General features: G+C 40.7%; 1 protein-coding gene across 1 annotated transcript in view; it reads left to right on the forward strand.

Moving 5' to 3' along the window:
• Positions 1 to 18,291, forward strand: part of plxna3 (plexin A3) — a gene marked incomplete at its 5' end in the record, with an annotated part of 141,553 nt that overhangs the window by 12,851 nt on the left and 110,411 nt on the right. Inside the window, one exon of the mRNA XM_041799065.1 lies at positions 4,114 to 4,296. Within this exon, the coding sequence (XP_041654999.1) occupies positions 4,114 to 4,296 (183 nt within the window). The remainder of the gene's footprint in view (positions 1 to 4,113; positions 4,297 to 18,291) is intronic.

Raw genomic sequence — 18,291 nt, forward strand, 5'->3', positions numbered from 1 at the left:
TTACTGTTCCCTTGTCCCACTCTTTAACCGCTTTTCACTACTTTGCCAGACTGTTTTTGCAATATTTTTGCCACTTTTAACTCATTTTTGATAGCTTTTTGCCTCTTTGAAACAATTTTTCTTTTCTCTAACCCCTTTTAAATCAATTTTCCTGCACATTTTTGCCCCTTTGTGCCACTCTAGTATCTATTTTGCCACTTTTTAACCCTTTTTCATTACTTTTTTGCACCATTTTGCCACTAATAACTCATTTTTTCACTTTTTGCCCTTTTTCTGTCTTTTACCAATTTTTTTTTTTACCACATTTTAACCTCTTTTCCTGCACATTTTTGCCCTTTTATGTCTCTCCACAACCCATTTTGCCACTTTTTAACCCCTTTTCATCACTTAGGCCATTTTTGACACATTTCTGCCAGTCTTAACCCATTTTTAAAAATATATTTAATTATGAATGACGAGTGAATTTCTGTAAAAACAGGTCAAATTCAGATCATTCTAAAACTATTTCAATAGTCATTTTTTTGGATGGATTTAACAGCTGCAGACATTTGAAGTCAAAGGACACTCCTAAAAGCAGAACATCTTCTTTTCCTCCTTTTCTGGATTTAATGATCTTCTGGGGGCTGGACAAAAAGCTTTGGGGGGCCTGATTTGGCCCTCGGGCCGCCAGTTGTGGATCAGTGTCATAATTCCTCATGTTTCTTCTTTGCTTTAAGATTTCTTTTAATCACGCTGAACAAAAAATCGCCCTACCCTTGGATCCACCACAGTACTTCTCGTTCCTCCTGTCTAAGCTTCCTGGTCTCAGTCAAACCTGCAGAAACCATCACACTCACTCACAGTCTGTGGCTGGATTCAGTCTGATTTCAGGAATAATGAAACAGAAACAGAGTGGACATTAGAACGGGTACTTAAGAGGTCCAGAACTGGTCTGATCTATTAATAGAGACTGAAACTTAAACTCCCAGCAGCAGCGTTTCAGATCCTCAGACTTTACATCCACACGTGTCTGTGAGTTTCCAGCGTGCTGTTTCTGTGAAGTATGGAGGCTTTAACCCGCTAATGACAGGCTGTGAGAGGAGCCTGTAATCAGCCGCCCCGCCCTGCTCTACATACTACACACAGGACATGACGGCTTCATGGAAAAATACATGTTTTCTCTTAAATAACACAGCTCAATAAACAAAAATCACCCTTAGGTGGGTTTGAAGTCTCTGAAGAACATTTAGAAAATTAAATGAGTGATTGGCAGCTGCAGACAGGCCTGAGTCTGTGTTTAACCATGAGGTAGGCTGCTGCTCCAACAGGCCTCAAGATAAAATCATTATAGGAGAGAATTAAATATACGCTATACGTCTAAAATGACTCTCAGCCATGAAAACGAGTTTTCAATGCTCTAAAATGTCTTCATGCAGGAAGAGCCTTTTAGACTAGGGCTGTCAAATGATATTTTTACTGTGATTAATCTTAAAATTACTGTAGTTAATCACAATTAATGGCACCCAATATTACCTAATGTACATCACAGGGGCTGCAGGGAGATGCTGACTTGGATGAATCAAAGTGGGTTGAAAGGGACAGTAAAGAATGAGATTAATCACTATTTATAAAACGCACCAGAAATCTTTACAACCCTACTACAACTCCATTTCCAAAAAAGTTGGGACACTGTGTAAAATGAAAATGGAAACAGAAGTCAATGGTTTTCATAAACCCATATTTGAAACTGAGACATTTTAACATTTTATGAAAAATATTTCCTTGTTTTGAATTTGATGGTAGCAAAACATCTCAAAATAAGTGGGGACGGGGGCAACAAAAGACTGGAAAAGTAATTGGTACTAATGAAAATCAGCTGGAAGAGGATTTTACAACTAATTAGGTTAATTATCAACAGATCAGTTACATGACTGGGTATAAAAGGAACATTTTAGAGAGGTAGAGTCTCTTAGAATTTAAGATTGGCAGAGGTTCACCAATCTGTTGAAAACTGAGTCTGAAAATTGTGGAACAATTTCAGAAAAATGTTCCTCAATGTCAAACAGTGAAGACTTTGAATCTCCTCCATCTACAGTCCATAATATCATCAACAGATTCAGAGAGTCTGGAGAAATCTCTGAGAGCAAGAGACAAGGCTGAAGGGGCCCTCAGGGGCCACTGCATTAAAAACAGACATGATTCTGTACTGAAATCCCTGCATGGGCTCAGGAAATCATTGTCTGTCAACACAGTTGGTCGTGCCATCCACCAATGACAGTTAAAGCTGGATCATGGAGAGAAGAAGCCATATGTGAACAGGATCAGTGTTAATTTTGTTGACTGTTGAAAATGAGACAGTAACTAATAAAAACAAGCGAACATAGACAAAAACTAAAACGAAATTAATTGACATTTTAGTCAACTAATAAAAACGAGACGAAAATGTTTGACAGAGACTTTATCCAATCAGACCTAATTTCATCATGTAGAAAGTAGGGGCAAGGTAGGCATATGTCCAATCACAGCTACTTTGGCTGTGTGGAAAGGTGGGATGAGATACGGGGGAGATCCAATCACAGCTGCTTTTGCTGCGTGGTGGCGGGGCAAGTTGGGGAGAGATCCGATCGGTCGACTAAATTCACTGTAAATTTCGTCAACTAAAACGAGACTAAAACTAAAACAACTTAAATTATGACTAAAACTTAAAGATATTTTTGGCTAAAGACTATAACTAAAACTAAATTAAAAAGTGCTGTCAAAATGAACACTGCACAGGATCCAGAAACACCGCCGTCTTCTCTGGACCAGAACTCATTTAACATGGACTGAGGAAACATGGAAAACTGTTCTGTGGTCAGAGGAAACCACAGACGCTGTGGACTTAAGCCTGATTTATGCTTCTGCGTCGTGTTGACGGCGGAGCTACGTGTAGCCCTCTGTGTCGACGCGGACCCCTACGCCGTAGCCTGATATGCACCTCCAAAAAATACTGGGGCTGTGATTGATCCGCCCAAAATTTCTTCATCCAGGTCCCTCAGTGGGCCAACCAGTGTGGTAAATTCACCCGTTCTCAGCCTTGACTTGTTTAGTGGTCGTACGGACCACCTCCACAAGCGTCTTCCCTGTCGCCTGCGCTTCAACATTTGCAACAAAAGAATTTGTTCGTCAATATCGATGAGCTCCAACTCCAAACACACCCGCTCCACCTCGGTCGCCATGACCGGAAGATAAACAAGGATTCGGATTTGAAACCACACACACGCACAGCCACACCCCCTAGATGCAGAACTTTGAATGGTCAACAACGGGGTCTTGTCGACGGCGTACCTACGTGATAGACGTGACGCAGAAGCATCAATCAGGCTTAAAGAGGATAGAGAGGATCCAGCTTGTTCTCCTGGCTCAGGTCTAAAGCCTGCATCTCTGATGGTATGAGGTTGCATCAGTGCCTATGGCGTGGGCAGCTCTAACATCTGAAAAGGAACTATCAATGCTGGAAAGTAGAGAGAGCTTTTAGAGCAACGTATGCTCTCATCCAGACAACGTCTCTGTCAGGGAAGGCCTTGACTATTTCAGCAAGACCATGCTAAACCACATACCACATCCATCACAACAGCATGGCTTCACAGGAGAAGAGTCCGGGTCCTGAACTGGTCTGCCCTCAGTCCAGACCTTTCACCAACGGAAAACATTTTGAGCATCAGAAAAGGAGAAATCCAGCAGCTAGAGTCCTCCATCAGACAAGAATGAGACAACATTCCTCTCCCTAAACTCCAGCTGTCATCAAATTCAAAATGAGCTAATATTTTAATGAACTGGTGAAATTTCTCAACTTCAACATCTGACATGTTGTTTATGTTCTGTTGTGAATAAAATCTGGGTTTATGAGATTTTTCACAGTGCCCCAACTTTTTTGGAACTGGGGCAGTAAAACAATGAATGATGGATTCCTGTGTGGTAAAATGGTATCAATAAATCCAAGTGTGTGATTAGTGTCAGAAGAAAAGACGTGACCAATAGTGAGCATCTATTTTTCTGTTTCTTTTCTTCCTTCATTCTTTATTCTTTTAGTTTATTTTCATGAATTAAAGGATCATTCCGGCTAATACTCTATATTTTTTTTCTCGTCCACAGCCGAAGCAGATCGGAGACGACTTCTGCGGTCTGGTGTTGAATCAGCCACTCGGCGGTCTGAGAGTGATCGAGGGATACCCGCTCTACGAGGACCGTACCGAGGGAATGGGCGCCGTCGCCGCGTACACGTACGGAGAGCACACGGTGGTGTTTGTAGGAACCCGGAGCGGACAGCTGAAGAAGGTAGGAGGATGAGAGATGGATTTCTGAATCTGCTGTTTGCTGTGATTGTGAGGAGAGAGCGTTGGCTGCAGAGGAGATGAAATGTTTGTGCTGAGTTTGTGCGGACTTTTCTGGTTGTTCGTCGTGTTGGAGAAGAAGAGAGAAATGAGTTTGGAGTGTTTGAGAGCTGTGGCTTCCCTTACTGAGCGATAAAGTTGGCATGAATGTTTAAAGGTTGCTTTCTGGTTTGTTGATGCTTTCTATAGTTTCTGTTTAAGGAGGGAGAGCATATTCATGTTTAAAGCTTCTACAGGATGGTGCAATCTCAACATGCTGTTCTAGGGTTGCAATTTAAAACTTAACATCCTCTAAGCATCATTTATTTTCTGTTTATCTGTTTTTTTTTTTTTTTTTTTGGCATTGAAAACCCTCTGGAAGTGCAGAAGCGACCTCCTGTCTTCATGGCGTCTACATTGATGATTTATGTGGTCTACGGTCATTAAAGAAGTACAGAGCTGAGACTCTGAGGCCTGTTTCAGCCTTCAGCAGCGACTCCATAACATTCATAATAATATTAATAATAATATGCTGCAGGTATCTGATAAATGTTTCATTTCTTTTGCATATTTCCTGCTCCTTCCTCCTCCTCCTCCTCCTCCTCCTCCTCCTCCGTGGTTATTACTGTTATCTGCAGCTGAAAATACGCTGAGCTCTGTTTTCATTTCATAACTCCGACACAGAGCTGCTGTGTCCTGCAGCAGATAAACAGCACAGACGTGATTCAGGATCAGCTGCTGTGAGAGAAGCGTCCCCGTCTCGGCTCAGACCGTCTGTTTTTTGTCTCCTCGCCGCGTCCCGGCAGGACGGACTTGTCCTCTCTGAGGATTCACTCGGACAGAGCTGCAGAAAGCACGATACGACGGCGAGCAGATGGAAGGACAACTGACTGAGGAATACTTCAAATTTAATGAGTTTAAACACAAAAGTTTCAATGTGTTGTTTCTTTACAGAAAACATCCAGACGTTTATCCTGGAATGACAGTCAGCTTTAAAATATCAGGATAAGAGGTGGGTATTACCCAGCCCTACGATCAGCAGCTGACTGGTTAATGCATCTGTAGTTTAGTTTAAAATACTCTAAGAGTGAAAATCTCATTTTGACATTTCCTCTGAGGCTTAAAAATGATAAGAAATGTCATCTCCAGAGCAGCAGCCTCAGTCTGTAGTTTGTTTCAGACATCAAACCGATTCAGTGAGAGAACGTAATGAAAACTGAAGTTTGCACCACTCGCTATGTGACACTCTGATTACCTACACAATGTTATCTACGTTACGCCACACTACTTTTACGCTACACTACATTACGCTAGGAACTGTAAGGTTGAGTTACATTATGTTAAACTACACTATGTTACACTATATTACATCAGGTTACACTACTTTACATTAAATTACCCAAGGCTACGTAACACTAGGTTACGTTGAGTAACGTTATGTTAGCAATGTTATAATGCAATATGTTATGTTACGTTACACTAGTTTTACATTACACAAGGTTGTGACACTATGTCACATTAACTTACGATCTATTATGTTATGTTACACTACATTACGTTATATTACATTACCTTACACTAGATTACATAACACTATGTTATTTTACAGTACGTTATGTTACATTACACTGTTATGTTACACTGCATTTTGTTATGTTACACTACATTATGTTACACTACGTTACGTTACATTATGTTATATTACATCACATTACCTTACACTAGATTGCATAACACTTTGTTACATTACAGTACATAATGTTACATTATACTGTTATGTTACACTGCATTACCTTACATTGTATTAAGTTATACGACATTAAGTTATGCTATGTTACATTACATTACATTACATGATGTTACACTATGTTATGTTACACTTGATAAAGTTACACTATGTTATGATAGGCTAAATTCAGTTAGTTACATAATGTTACTTCACAGTATGTTACATCACACTATGTGACATTAGGTTACATTACATTATTTATACATAATGTTATGTTACACTTCCTTACATAACACAATGTTATGTCAGGCTAAGTTACCATGTGTTGTTGTACCACGCTAAATTACACTATGTAAGGATAAGGCATGCCAGGTTTGACTGCATAATGTTACTTTACATTATGTTACACTATATTTTGTTGGATAATGTTATGATGAGTCACGTTATGTTACACTACGTCATGTTTCATTACACTGTTGTTACACTGTATTGAGTTACGTTACCCTACTGCATGTTACGTTTCACTACATTATGTTACACTGTGTTACTATGCACTACGCAATTCCACATTTCATAAGGCTAAGTTAGCGGTATGCTACGTTTCATAACATAACATTACTTACGTTATGCCAGTGGTTCCGTATCTCTCTGAGTAGACTGAAGGACGACTGACCGAAGAATACTTGAATTTAACGAGTTTAAACACACTATATGTTACTGCTTTACAGAAAACACCCAGATATATATCCTGTAATGATACTCAGCTATAAAATATCCAGATCGCGGTCAGTATTGCCCAGCCATACAATCAGCAGCTGCCTGAATAATGCATCTGTAGTTTAGTTTAAAATTCTTTGATTTAGAGTGAAAAATCTCTAAACGTGTTGAAAACCCCTGCAGAAATCTGTTGTCTGCAGAAAAAGATTGCTGTTTATTTTTATGGCATTTTGAGGCTAAAAAATGAAGAGAAATATTATCTCCTGAGCAGCAGCCTCATTCTGAAGTTTATTTCAGAGACATTAAACCGATGCAATGAGAGATTTCACCACTCTTTAAAACCACAAATCGTATCAAAATCACAGTAAAAGTCAAAACAATTCAGTATTTTGAATAGCCAACACCTTTTCTTCATTATTTCTCTGTTAAATTCACTTTTCCTCTCCAGAAAACTCCTTTTTAACATCACTTGAACCCTGAAGGTGAAATTCAGACTTCTCCTCTCCCCAACAGACCCTCATTTCTGGATTAAAATCAAACTCTGACCGCCTGATTGATTCCAGAGGTCAGTAAAAGCTGATGTAAATCATTGATCGTGGTTCTCTGCTGGTTCTCCACAGTAAAAACTCTTCATCCTGTTCTCCTCTTCAGCCACATTAATCTTCATCATCAGCGCTCATTAAAATTAAAAGCTGTGTTTTTAAAAAAGCTCCTCTGACCTCACAATCATCTCCGTGTTTCTGCAGCACGCTGAAGATGAATTTTAATGGGCTGAAGAGTAAAAATGGAGGCTGCTGGACGTGAATGAATCCTCTCTGAGCTCACCTTCTTCACCTCTCCTCCCACACTGCTTCAGTTTTCATGCATACTAGGAGGAGGAGGAGGAGGAGGAAGAGGAGTAGGAAAGAGTCAGGAAAGAAGGAGTGAGAACTGGAGGAGGTGCTGACTGTAGAGGATATCATTGGAGGCAGTAGTAGATATAAAGCATCACTTATCACTCACTCCCCCTCTTCCTCTTTCTTTCTTAGCTCATTCACACACTGTTTCAGACGTGATCTTTATGCTCATGTAGTTAACTCCTCAGTGGCGGTACACGCCCACCACGTCATGTTTTATTGCTCTGATAGGTCACTGATGAATATGACGGACAGAACAGTCGCCTAATCACCATTTATCTTACAGTTACTGTGCTCGTGATCTAGGTTGATTGGTGATTAGTTGTGAGAGGTCCAGCCAATCAGATAGTGTTGTGGGCAGGACAGTCGGTGAGTCAGTGGAGAGGAAAAAGCAAAACTAACAGCAGAGCTGAAGAAGGTTAAATATCAGCGATCTGCGCGATAAAACGCTGATTAAGATTATCGGCCAAATCCTGAATATTGGTCCTGATGATAGGGATGTACATCACCAGTTTCATCCCGATACGGAATCATTTGTTACCTACGCCAAAACTTCTGCAAAGAGTCGCAGAAGTTACAGATGGAGGAGACAACAATGCTCGTCCCTCTGCGTCCTTTTGTTGCCCCTAGTTATGGGCGCGATATTATGACGTAGGCACGTTACGCCAAAGTCATCGTGCGTTCACCTGGGTGTGACGTTCCCACTGGAGCCGATCGGAGGCGAGCTGATAAAAAGCCGTGTCCATTGCAGGGTCAGTCGACATGGGTCTGAGTGCCGATTAGAGCCTTTCCCACTGCCGACAGGAGCAGATTGTTAGCGTGTTTAAACGGGTTTTTCAGCCAGTGGGAAAAGGGTACGAGAAGATACAACACACCTTTAAGGCCCGAACATACTCGAGCCTACTGTATGCGGAGCAGACTCCGCGTGGAATGTCCGCAGTCGTCAGAGCTTCCATAGTTGAGCGCATTGCCGTGTAGTAGTTTCCTGTGAAATTTCCGTGAAATCCTACATTTCCCACAATCCTTGCACATTGTTCACATTTTTTTGTCATGGCGTTCTACACTGACGAAGCCTGCTGGCTTTGCAAAGCAATGAAATTAAGAGACGGTGGTATGTACTGATTAAGAGACGAGGAAGGGGAGTATGCCAACGCTGCACAGAGGAACATAATGCAGGTCGGTGTCACGTTTAAAGCGGGTCGATGTGAAAATACATGCCGAGCAGTGTTTTGTGTGACACCAGTACGCGGAGCGGAGTCTGCGCGTTCGTAAAATTTGAACTTTGCGTGCATGGACCTTGCAGACATCCGCTTTGAGTCCGCTTTGAGTCCGCGTGGACCTTTGCAGAGTCCGTTGCATGTACGTTCCGCCCGAGGATGTTTGGGCTTCAAAACGAAGAGGACAATCAGTACCATGCAGTTATACTAGTATATGAAACCAGACGGTCCTGGATGGTGCAGTAAAATATGCAGTAGTTTTCCCTAATTTGATTGAATTGGTTCAGGGTCTTCCATCATTATTAAATGCTCATTTGCTATTTAACCCAAACCAAAGGGAAAAAGCAGCTCTGAAGGTTTTATTACTGGAGTTTCTGCAGTCTGATGGAAAACATTTTTATTAAACCAGAACAAATTTCTGCATTTCACTGTCCTGTACCATTTATTTAACGTTGAAATGAAAATACCTCTGTGTTATTTGAAATCTAAGGCCCTGCTTACCTTTAAATTAGAAAGGTAACTGTAGGAGTTCATGCTGAATCATGTTGATTTTGGTACTTTACTTTTTTCTTTGCTTGTATTCTTACCTCACAGCTGAGAGAGGAGGGGACTTCTCCTCAGCTTTAGCTGTCAGACTGTTTACCGCTGGACTGTTGGAAAGTTTAGGAAGATCTGTTGCTGAATAGAAACTTTCCACAGGCCTGCGAGAGGAATTTCAAAATAAAAGCACAGCATAAAGAGGATGATGTAGATCCATGTTTCAGTCCAAACCTAGTTTTGTTTGTCTCAGGGCAGTGCCTCACTCTTTGTTGTTTTAAACCTGACACTCTTTCTCTGCTCTTTAAACTCCCCATGACGTCCGTCTGTTTACTTTTCTCTAAATTACAGCCTTTTGATCGACTTTAGTTTCTGTCCTCGGCATGTAGACCTCTTTTCTTCCAAAGAAGGAGATTCCTGAGAGTTAAATCAGAGGAAAAACCTGAGGTTTGGCTCTCTTTGAATCCTCCTCGTTCCTCTAAAACGACCATTATCGTGCTCTGAGTAAACACCTGACGCTTGCTGCAGCAGCGTGGCGGCATGCTGTGGTTGGACTGGGCACATCCCAGTTTCAGTCAGGCGGGTGGAGCTGCAGAGGGGTTCAGATTTAGCTCTGAATGTGAGGTTAACTGCCTGTGTGGTCGCTCAGACCCAGCGTGAGCGGCTGCCTCAGGTTTGATAATAAAGCTTTATCAGGCTGGTGATGAAAAATCACTGCAGGAAAATGGAGAAACTTAAACTGGATTTATCTGTGCATAAAGTTTTACATCACTAGTTGGGAAATGGTTGTTAATTTTTACTGATATTTCTGTTTGAGCTTTATTATTTTGACTTATGTCTAAACTCCCCTTCCTCTCTAAAATCTTGGAGATCATAACTACAGGTTTTTAGACATAAATGTCGTCCTTCAGGTGTTCTGATCGAGCCTTTTGAGTAGTTTCACCAAATCTCTGACCGGTCTGCCTCTTCATGTTTAGCTGCCCCCTCACTGCCTGTTTTTAATTCAAATTTAAAAATGCATTTTTATTCCCTGGTCTTGGCTCTGTGTGAAAATGAACCTGTTGGTTTTAGATTGGTCCTGTGTTTTATTGTTTTCATCATACGGCACTTTGGTACACTTTATGTTGTTTTTATTGTGTTATAATAAATTTGGATTGGGCTGAATATTGACACCCCTATTGATGTTTTTTATTGATCAGGGTCCTTATTGATACTGCTGTCGTCGTGCTTAGTTGTTTAGGGGAATGTTTATTAAAACTTTAAAACCATCTTTTATCATGAGTGTGATTCTGAAAAGCCAAAATGTTCGTTCTAGTGAAATAGAGGAAATGTGATTATTACAAGCTGGTACATAAATGTACGGTGTGACTCTCTGCAGACAGAACCTGTCCCTCAGAGTCCATCAGGGTCCACCAGAGTCCACCAGAGTCCCTCAGAGTCCGCCAGAGTCCACCAGAGTCCCCCAGAGTCCCTCAGAGTCCACCAGAGTCCACCAGAGTCCCCCAGCGCCTCTGAGTCTTTATTCTGATGGAGTTGATCAGGACTCTGCTGTCGGTCACACTGAACCGTTTAAGACGTTTAACCTTCATCATGTGACGGCCTGTAAATGCCACACATCATGTTTACTTTATTAAACATGTTTACGTTGGTGACCCAGGTGACCTTTCACCTCCGCCGCCACCAGTCATGTGAGATTGAAACAAAGACGAAGAAAGGAAAACAACCAGGAGGCAGAAATTTAGTTTGATTTAATGTGATGATAAAACGGAGGGAAATGAACCAATATCTGCAGGTTTTATGTTTTTCTCAGCTTAATATGATAATAAACACTGAAACTGAGAGGTTGTTCTGCACAAACCTGGGAAATTAGTAACAAGTTTGACATTGTCTGTACTTTTCTTATCGTAATAACATAACTTATCTTTACAAATTCCTAAACCAGTTTTTATCATATTTACCCGATCCGTCCCGGAAACCCGATTTGTAGTGCTCATGAGCAAACATGCGTCTACATCCACTCGGTATTAATTCTAACCCTAACCAGTGGAATTTAAATGCTAAACCTAACCCTAGGAAGGTAAATAGTTAAAATATACACCTACTCCAATGAGCTACCCCTAAATCTAACCAGTGGAAATTAAAATGCTAAACTTAACCTAACCTAAAGCCAAGCGGATGTAGACATGTGTTTGCACATGTGCAATTTACCATTATTTTTTGCAATGTTAAGGTAAAATGTAGGGCTACAAAAGATCCTCAATAAAGAGCCGTTCGAGAGTCAAAAGAGTCGGCTCATCTTTTGGAGATGAACCGAAAGAGCCGGCTCTCTGAAAAGAGCCGAACTTTCATCTCTAATGAGAGAGCTGGGGAGAGACATGCAGGAAAGGAAAGTGCCACAGGCTGAATTCAAACCCGGGCCAACCATGTACATGGAGGAGCGCTTAAACCGCTAAGCCACCTGAATCCAGGGACAACTTTAACAACTTTAACTCCAGTATTTGAGCCTTTGCCAAACTAAACTTGGATTTCTGTCACTGTCTGTCCTAAATTCACTAGTACAGTCTGAGCACTCAGGCCATGCACGACGATCGTACCATATTCTTTTGCCTACAGTGACGTAGCGTGCTACATGTGAGTCATGCACCCTTTTGAAGGAGGTGCAATGACGGGGAAGCAGTGTGATGCAAGTACCTGGGACAGCTAACATTTTATTTTTTAAAAATGAACACAGGACCTCCAGATATTTGTTTTCTAAGTTCCTGAGCCACAGAAAGGAACATTAAGAGGAACAGTCTGTAGACTGGCCTCACTTCCATGGTTTCAGCGGGGCTGCAGGTCTGGCCTTTCAGGCTCCTGTCTGCCTCTAGGACTTGAAAAACGAGTTGTGGTTGGTCCCTGTACAACACCACTTCACAAAACGTGTGCAGAAATGTCCGTTTAATTCAAGCAAAGTAATCGGGGATGCTCTGTTTGTTTGCACTTCCAGCAAATGACCACACCCCAAAATACCCGTATGTGTGTCTGAAAGAGAAGTGTGAGCTCGTGCACTTAAGAGATTTATTTGCACAGTATAAGCTGACTTTCCACCACGGCTGTCAGAGTGTCAGCTTGCAATTGCTCGGCTTCAAAAAACAAAACAAAACAATGTATGCTGTTTTGCACAGCTAGCAAAGCACAGCAAATCTAAGCGACGACTTCCAGGTTAATGTAGGGCTAACAGTGACTCCTGCATGCTGTCTCAAATGTGCATAATGCACCGTTACCTTCCCTGCCAGGAGAATTTGACCTTTGCAAGACAAAAGACTTGCACCTATTCTCTTATTCCTGCAATTAAGTAGCAGTTAAGTAGATTAACTTACAGTATCTGTTGTAGTATTGGCATAAAAAGAATTGAATCATGGGTATTGTAGTTTTAGCAGCATAAGGGTGTCTGGTTTCTGCAGCAGTCATGGTGGAGGTACGTGGAGGAGTTTGGCAGCAGCGCTGGTCGCAGTCATGCTGGTCACTGTCATGCTGGTCGCTATAGTAACAGTAGTAATGGCTTTCCATCTGTTAGGGTTGTTTTGTTGTATCAGCTGATCTGACAGCTGATTGGCCTGAAGAGGTGATGTCATCAAAAGAATATGAGGCGACAGGAAGCTGGGGGGCGTCTCGAGAGGATGGGTGTGTGTTGGTGTGTGTTATTGTGTGTTAGTGTGTGTGTCGGCAGCTCTTTTCTGTTCTGAGTCCAAAACAAACACGCCTAAGGGGAGAGAGGAGACACGCTGCACTGACCGCCACCTCCCTACACAGCCACACTCACACAGAGAGTTTTCATGTCCGACCTGCTCTCTGCTGCCGTTTCTGACTCTGAGTGGTAAACGTTTCTCACCCTTCAGATCCTCCGGCTGTCTCGAAGTCACGGTCAAAACAAACTCCAGGGAAAAAGGAGTGTTTTCAACTTTTTCTCGTCTCGTCTCACAGATGGAGCTGACAGCTGACTTAGTTTAATTAGTCTAGTAGTCATCTAGAATTCGTCCCCTACCTGAGTTCTTATTTTTTGCAGATTTTTCACACTTAAATGTCTTAGATCATCAAACTAATTTAAATATAAGACAAAGATAAGTAAATTTGAAAGTCAGGCTTTAAAAGACAGTTTCATTTATTAAAGGAAAAAGCAATCCAAACCTACCTGGCCCTATGTGAAAAAGTCATTGCCCCCCTAAAACCCCCTAACTAAAACAACTGCAAACAAGCATTTGCTAAAACTGTCAGAGTCTTTCACATCACTATGGAGGATTTTTGGCCCACTTTTATGTTGACTGCCCTTTATTGGCAACTTTTCCAAAAGTTGCAAACTACATCCTACTATTTGTCAAAAATGGAGGGATAATAGCCACTGCCTTTGAAGATGATGTCATCAGAGCTTCTAAACATTTCATCCATTACCTTAGAAGATGACGTCATGGTAGATTTTATCGCCAACTGCCTGAGAAGATGTTGTCATCACAGATTGTAAAACATTCCGTCCTTAGAAGATGATGTCATCGAAGACTGTAAAACATTCCATCCACTGCCTTTGAAGATGAAGTCATCAAAGCTTTTGTCACCCACTACCTTAGGAGATAATGTCATCGAAAATTGTAAAACATTCCGTCCTTAGAAGATGATGTCATCGAAGACTGTAAAACATTCCATCCACTGCCTTTGAAGATGAAGTCATCAAAGCTTTTGTCACCCACTGCCTTAGGAGATAATGTCATCGAAGATTGTAAAACATTCCATCAACTATGGCAAGCGGTTCTAACATTTAAAAGCTAAGTTTGACTATCCGGAATTAACATTCTAGATATCTGTAATTCAAATTCACCTAGTCAAGAAGAACATTTCAGATATCCGCAAATACATTCTGCCTATCCACAATTGTCATTTCAGATATCTACAATGTCATTTTGACTAGGCGAAATAACGTCACCTTTGCCTTTCATGTGTATGGGGTTTCTCACTCCAGATCTACAACATCATTTCGGATATCCACAATGTGAACTACGGATATTTGCAAATGAATTGTAGATATCTGTAATTCTAATTCAAGATATCTCTAATTACATTTTGACTAGGCAGAATTAGAATTACAGATTTCTGTAATTCACATCAATTCTATGCAATTCAAGATATCTACCTGTCCCTTTTTGGATATCTTAAATTAAGTTTTTACTAGGCAAAATTAAATTGTAGATATGTGTAAATGGAATTATGACTAGTCAAAATGGAATTGTAGATATCTTGAATTGGAGTTACAGATATCTGCATTTCATTTGCAGATATCCGTAACTCACATTGTGGATATCCGAAATGACGTTGTAGATTTCTGGAATGAGAAACCTCGTTCACATGAATGGCAAAAGTGACGCAATTTTGCCTAGTCAAAATGTCGTAGATATCTGAAATGACAATTTCGCCTAGTCAAAATTGAATTACAGGTATCTTGAATTAAAATTCCGACTATTCAAAATCTAATTATGACCAGTCAGAAAGGCGTTGTTGATATCTAGAATGTCAATTTCGGATAGTCAGACTTAACTTTTAAATGTTAAAACTGCTTGCCATACATCTACTGCCTTTGAAGATGATGTCATCATAGCTTTTACCGCCCACTGCCTTTGAAACAGATGATGTCATCGAAGATTGCAAAACGTTCTGTCCCCTGCCTTAGAAGATAATGTCATCGAATATTTTGAAACATTTCATCCACTGCCTTTGAAGATGACATCATTGTAGACTTTATCGTCCACTGCTTTTGAAGATGATGTCATTATAAACATTCCATCAGTCTCTTTGAGGATCTTTAGAAGTTGTTCTGGGTTCTTTGGGACCTCCTGGATGAGACGTCCATTTACTCTTGGAGTCATTTTGGTAGGCCGGCCACTCCTGGGAAGGTCCACCACTGTTCGCAGTTTTCCCTATATGTGGGTAATGGCTCTCACTGTGGTTGGCTGGAGTCCCAAAGCCTTAGAAATGTCTTTGAAACCCATTCCAGACTGGTAGATTTCTGGATTCAACAGGTCTGACAGTAATCAGGTCTGGGTGCGGACAGTGAAACTGAACTCAGCTTTACAATAATTTAGTCACAGTTATTCCGTAATTTAACAAGAGGGGCAATGACCTTTCCACATAGGGCCAGGTAGGTTTGGATGTCTTTATTCCTTTAACAAATGAAATCCTTGTTTAAAAACTGACTGTGGTATTCACTCAGGTTATCTGTCTAGTTTCAAAATTAGTTTGATGATCAGAAACATTTAAGTGGACCAAATATGAAGAAAGAAGAAATCAGGAAGGGGGAAATGCTTTTTCACAGCTCTGTCTATCTCTGTCTTTTTTCTTTAAAAATCTCAGACATAGTGTGGCTGCAGTAAGTGACGCCTTGGACTGATTTTGTCTTTCAAACAGATCATAAAGTTGGTACATAAGTTCAAACCAGGAGTCCAAATGGACCAATCACAGCTCTGCTTGTCTCCATATGCCGTCTGTGTATCCTGAGTAGGACTCTAAATATCTTGAGTACCCCCTGAACAGTGATTCAGAGTGATTATCAGGCTAAAATACTTCTACCTCTGCAGCCCGAGGACCACTTTGATTCGTGCTGTTGCTATCGTTACAGTTGCTAATGCTGCTGCTGGCACCGTCAGCGCCGCTCGTGCTCGTCCAGCTGGCACGGCGCCGACGTCTCCCTGTGTCACTGCGAAGAAATGATACAAAATCTGTCTGCACGCCTCGCAAACTCAAAGCTTTCATGACAATTTTTTGATATAAAAGAACTCTTTATCCTCTTCCTCCTCCTCTTCCTCGTTCTCCATTAGCACAAAGTGAATTAGTGGAGATGAGTCAGCCAATCAGCTGTGGCATTCAGAGGGAACAGAGCCATTATTGGCTAATGAGACGAGGGGGAATTGAGGCTTTTATTCTAATAACAGTAATGTGTGTTTGTAAGCGAGCTGCCTGCACCTGCTTCTTCCAAACATCATTTGTGTCCTCCTTTTCTTTTTCTTTTTCTTTTTCTTTTTTTTTTCCGGCGGTGGTGGCGAGAATGGATCCTCGCAGCAGAGAGGGAAATGAATCTGTTGATTCAGATTCATATCGATGATTATTACAGAGGCGCTGCACCTGTTCCTCCTCTCTACTGCACAGCGTTTCGTCTCGCTGTCGCACAATGCTCACGGGATTATTGATTTAATTTTATTAACATTTCATCATGAGATGGCTGCACCTGCTGAGCTCACCTGTGTCACCACATTTAACTCTTTTTAGCACACACCTGCAGAAATAGAAGAATTTTTAGATACTCTTTAGTCCTCTCTATGGAAGTCAGAGGAGCTAAGGTCAAAGGTCAGCACTATAGGGTTAATTTATCTGATAAAATCAGATTAAAAAAGGAAATGCAGCCTAGGTAGCCAGTACTGGTGATTTATTCTCTTTAATTGTCAGTGATTCAAACTTAACACAAAAGCATGTACAAGCCCAATTCCAAAAAAGTTGGGACATGGTGCAAATGTAAGTAAAAGATGAATGCAATGATTGTCAACATTCACAATATTGGTCTCTCCACTGACTCCTTGTTATTTTTCAACTCGTTTCTTAATTATAGAAGTCAATGTGTTTCTTTTCAGGGCAGCCAGTCAGACTTTAAGATTATTGACAAAGGTGTACCGCAAGGTTCATCTTTAGGTCCTCTTTTATTCTCCATCTTCATCAATGACCTCCCACAAGTCTGTTCTGACTGTCAAATTCATTTATATGCGGACGATACTGTAATATACTCCTCCAGTTCGGACATTTCACAAATTCAGTATTCATTACAATCTGATTTTAATCTAGTCCAAAAATGGTTCTTTGCCAATAAGCTTCTTCTGAACAAGAAAAAATCATATTTTATGTTGTTTTGCACTCAACCAAATTCTGTTCCTTTAACAAAAAACTGGTATATTAATTTCCTGGATGGAACAGCAGTAGAAAAAGTAGATAAATTTAAATATTTAGGCCTTTGGCTAGATTCTCAGTTATCTTTCAAACCTCATATCAACTTAATCTCTATGAAAATATATGGTTGTCTAAAGTCACTTTATCGTTCTGTTGAATGTTTTTCCCCGCAAGTCCGGAGAAGAATCGTGACACAGTTGTTGCTGCCAATCCTTGACTATGCCGATGTTATTTATAGTAACACCCCGGAAACAAATCTTCGTCCTCTCAATACTTTATATAATAGTCTCTGTAGATTTGTTCTCAGGTGTCCATACAGGACCCATCACTGTTTAATGTATGAGTCTTTGAATTGGCTGGCTCCCAAAGCCAGAAGGAAATTTCATTGGTTGTTATTTACTTTTAAATGTATTTATTTTAATTTTCCTACGTATTTGAAGCAATTCTTAATTCCTTTCAGTTCACAGTATAGCCTAAGGAATACAGATCACTTATTTTTCTTTACTCCAAGAATCAGAAAAGAAATTGGTCGCCGTGCATTTAAGTTTAAAGCTCCATCAGATTGGAATAATCTACCTTACTCACTTAGATCTATCACCTCTTTTCATATTTTTAAATCATCTTTACTTATTCATTGTCAAACATCCTGCTCCTGCTTTTGACTCTTTTTCTTTGTTGGATTCAGTCTGTCTGGACTGACTCTCCTCTTGTTCATGCTTGTGTACCTTATATCTAGATACATTAACTGTGCTTTACAATGTATCTTGATGTTGAGTACCCTATGTGTATATGAATTGTACAGTACGTATGAATATATATGTACATGTATATTGTGTATTTGGGGGGTGGGTGGCTAGGCTTGGGGGAGCATTAAGTGTGAGTGATTGTGAGTGTGTGTGTGCAGTGGG

This window comes from Cheilinus undulatus, linkage group 11 (assembly GCF_018320785.1).
Source record: "Cheilinus undulatus linkage group 11, ASM1832078v1, whole genome shotgun sequence".
NCBI lineage: Eukaryota > Metazoa > Chordata > Actinopteri > Labriformes > Labridae > Cheilinus > Cheilinus undulatus.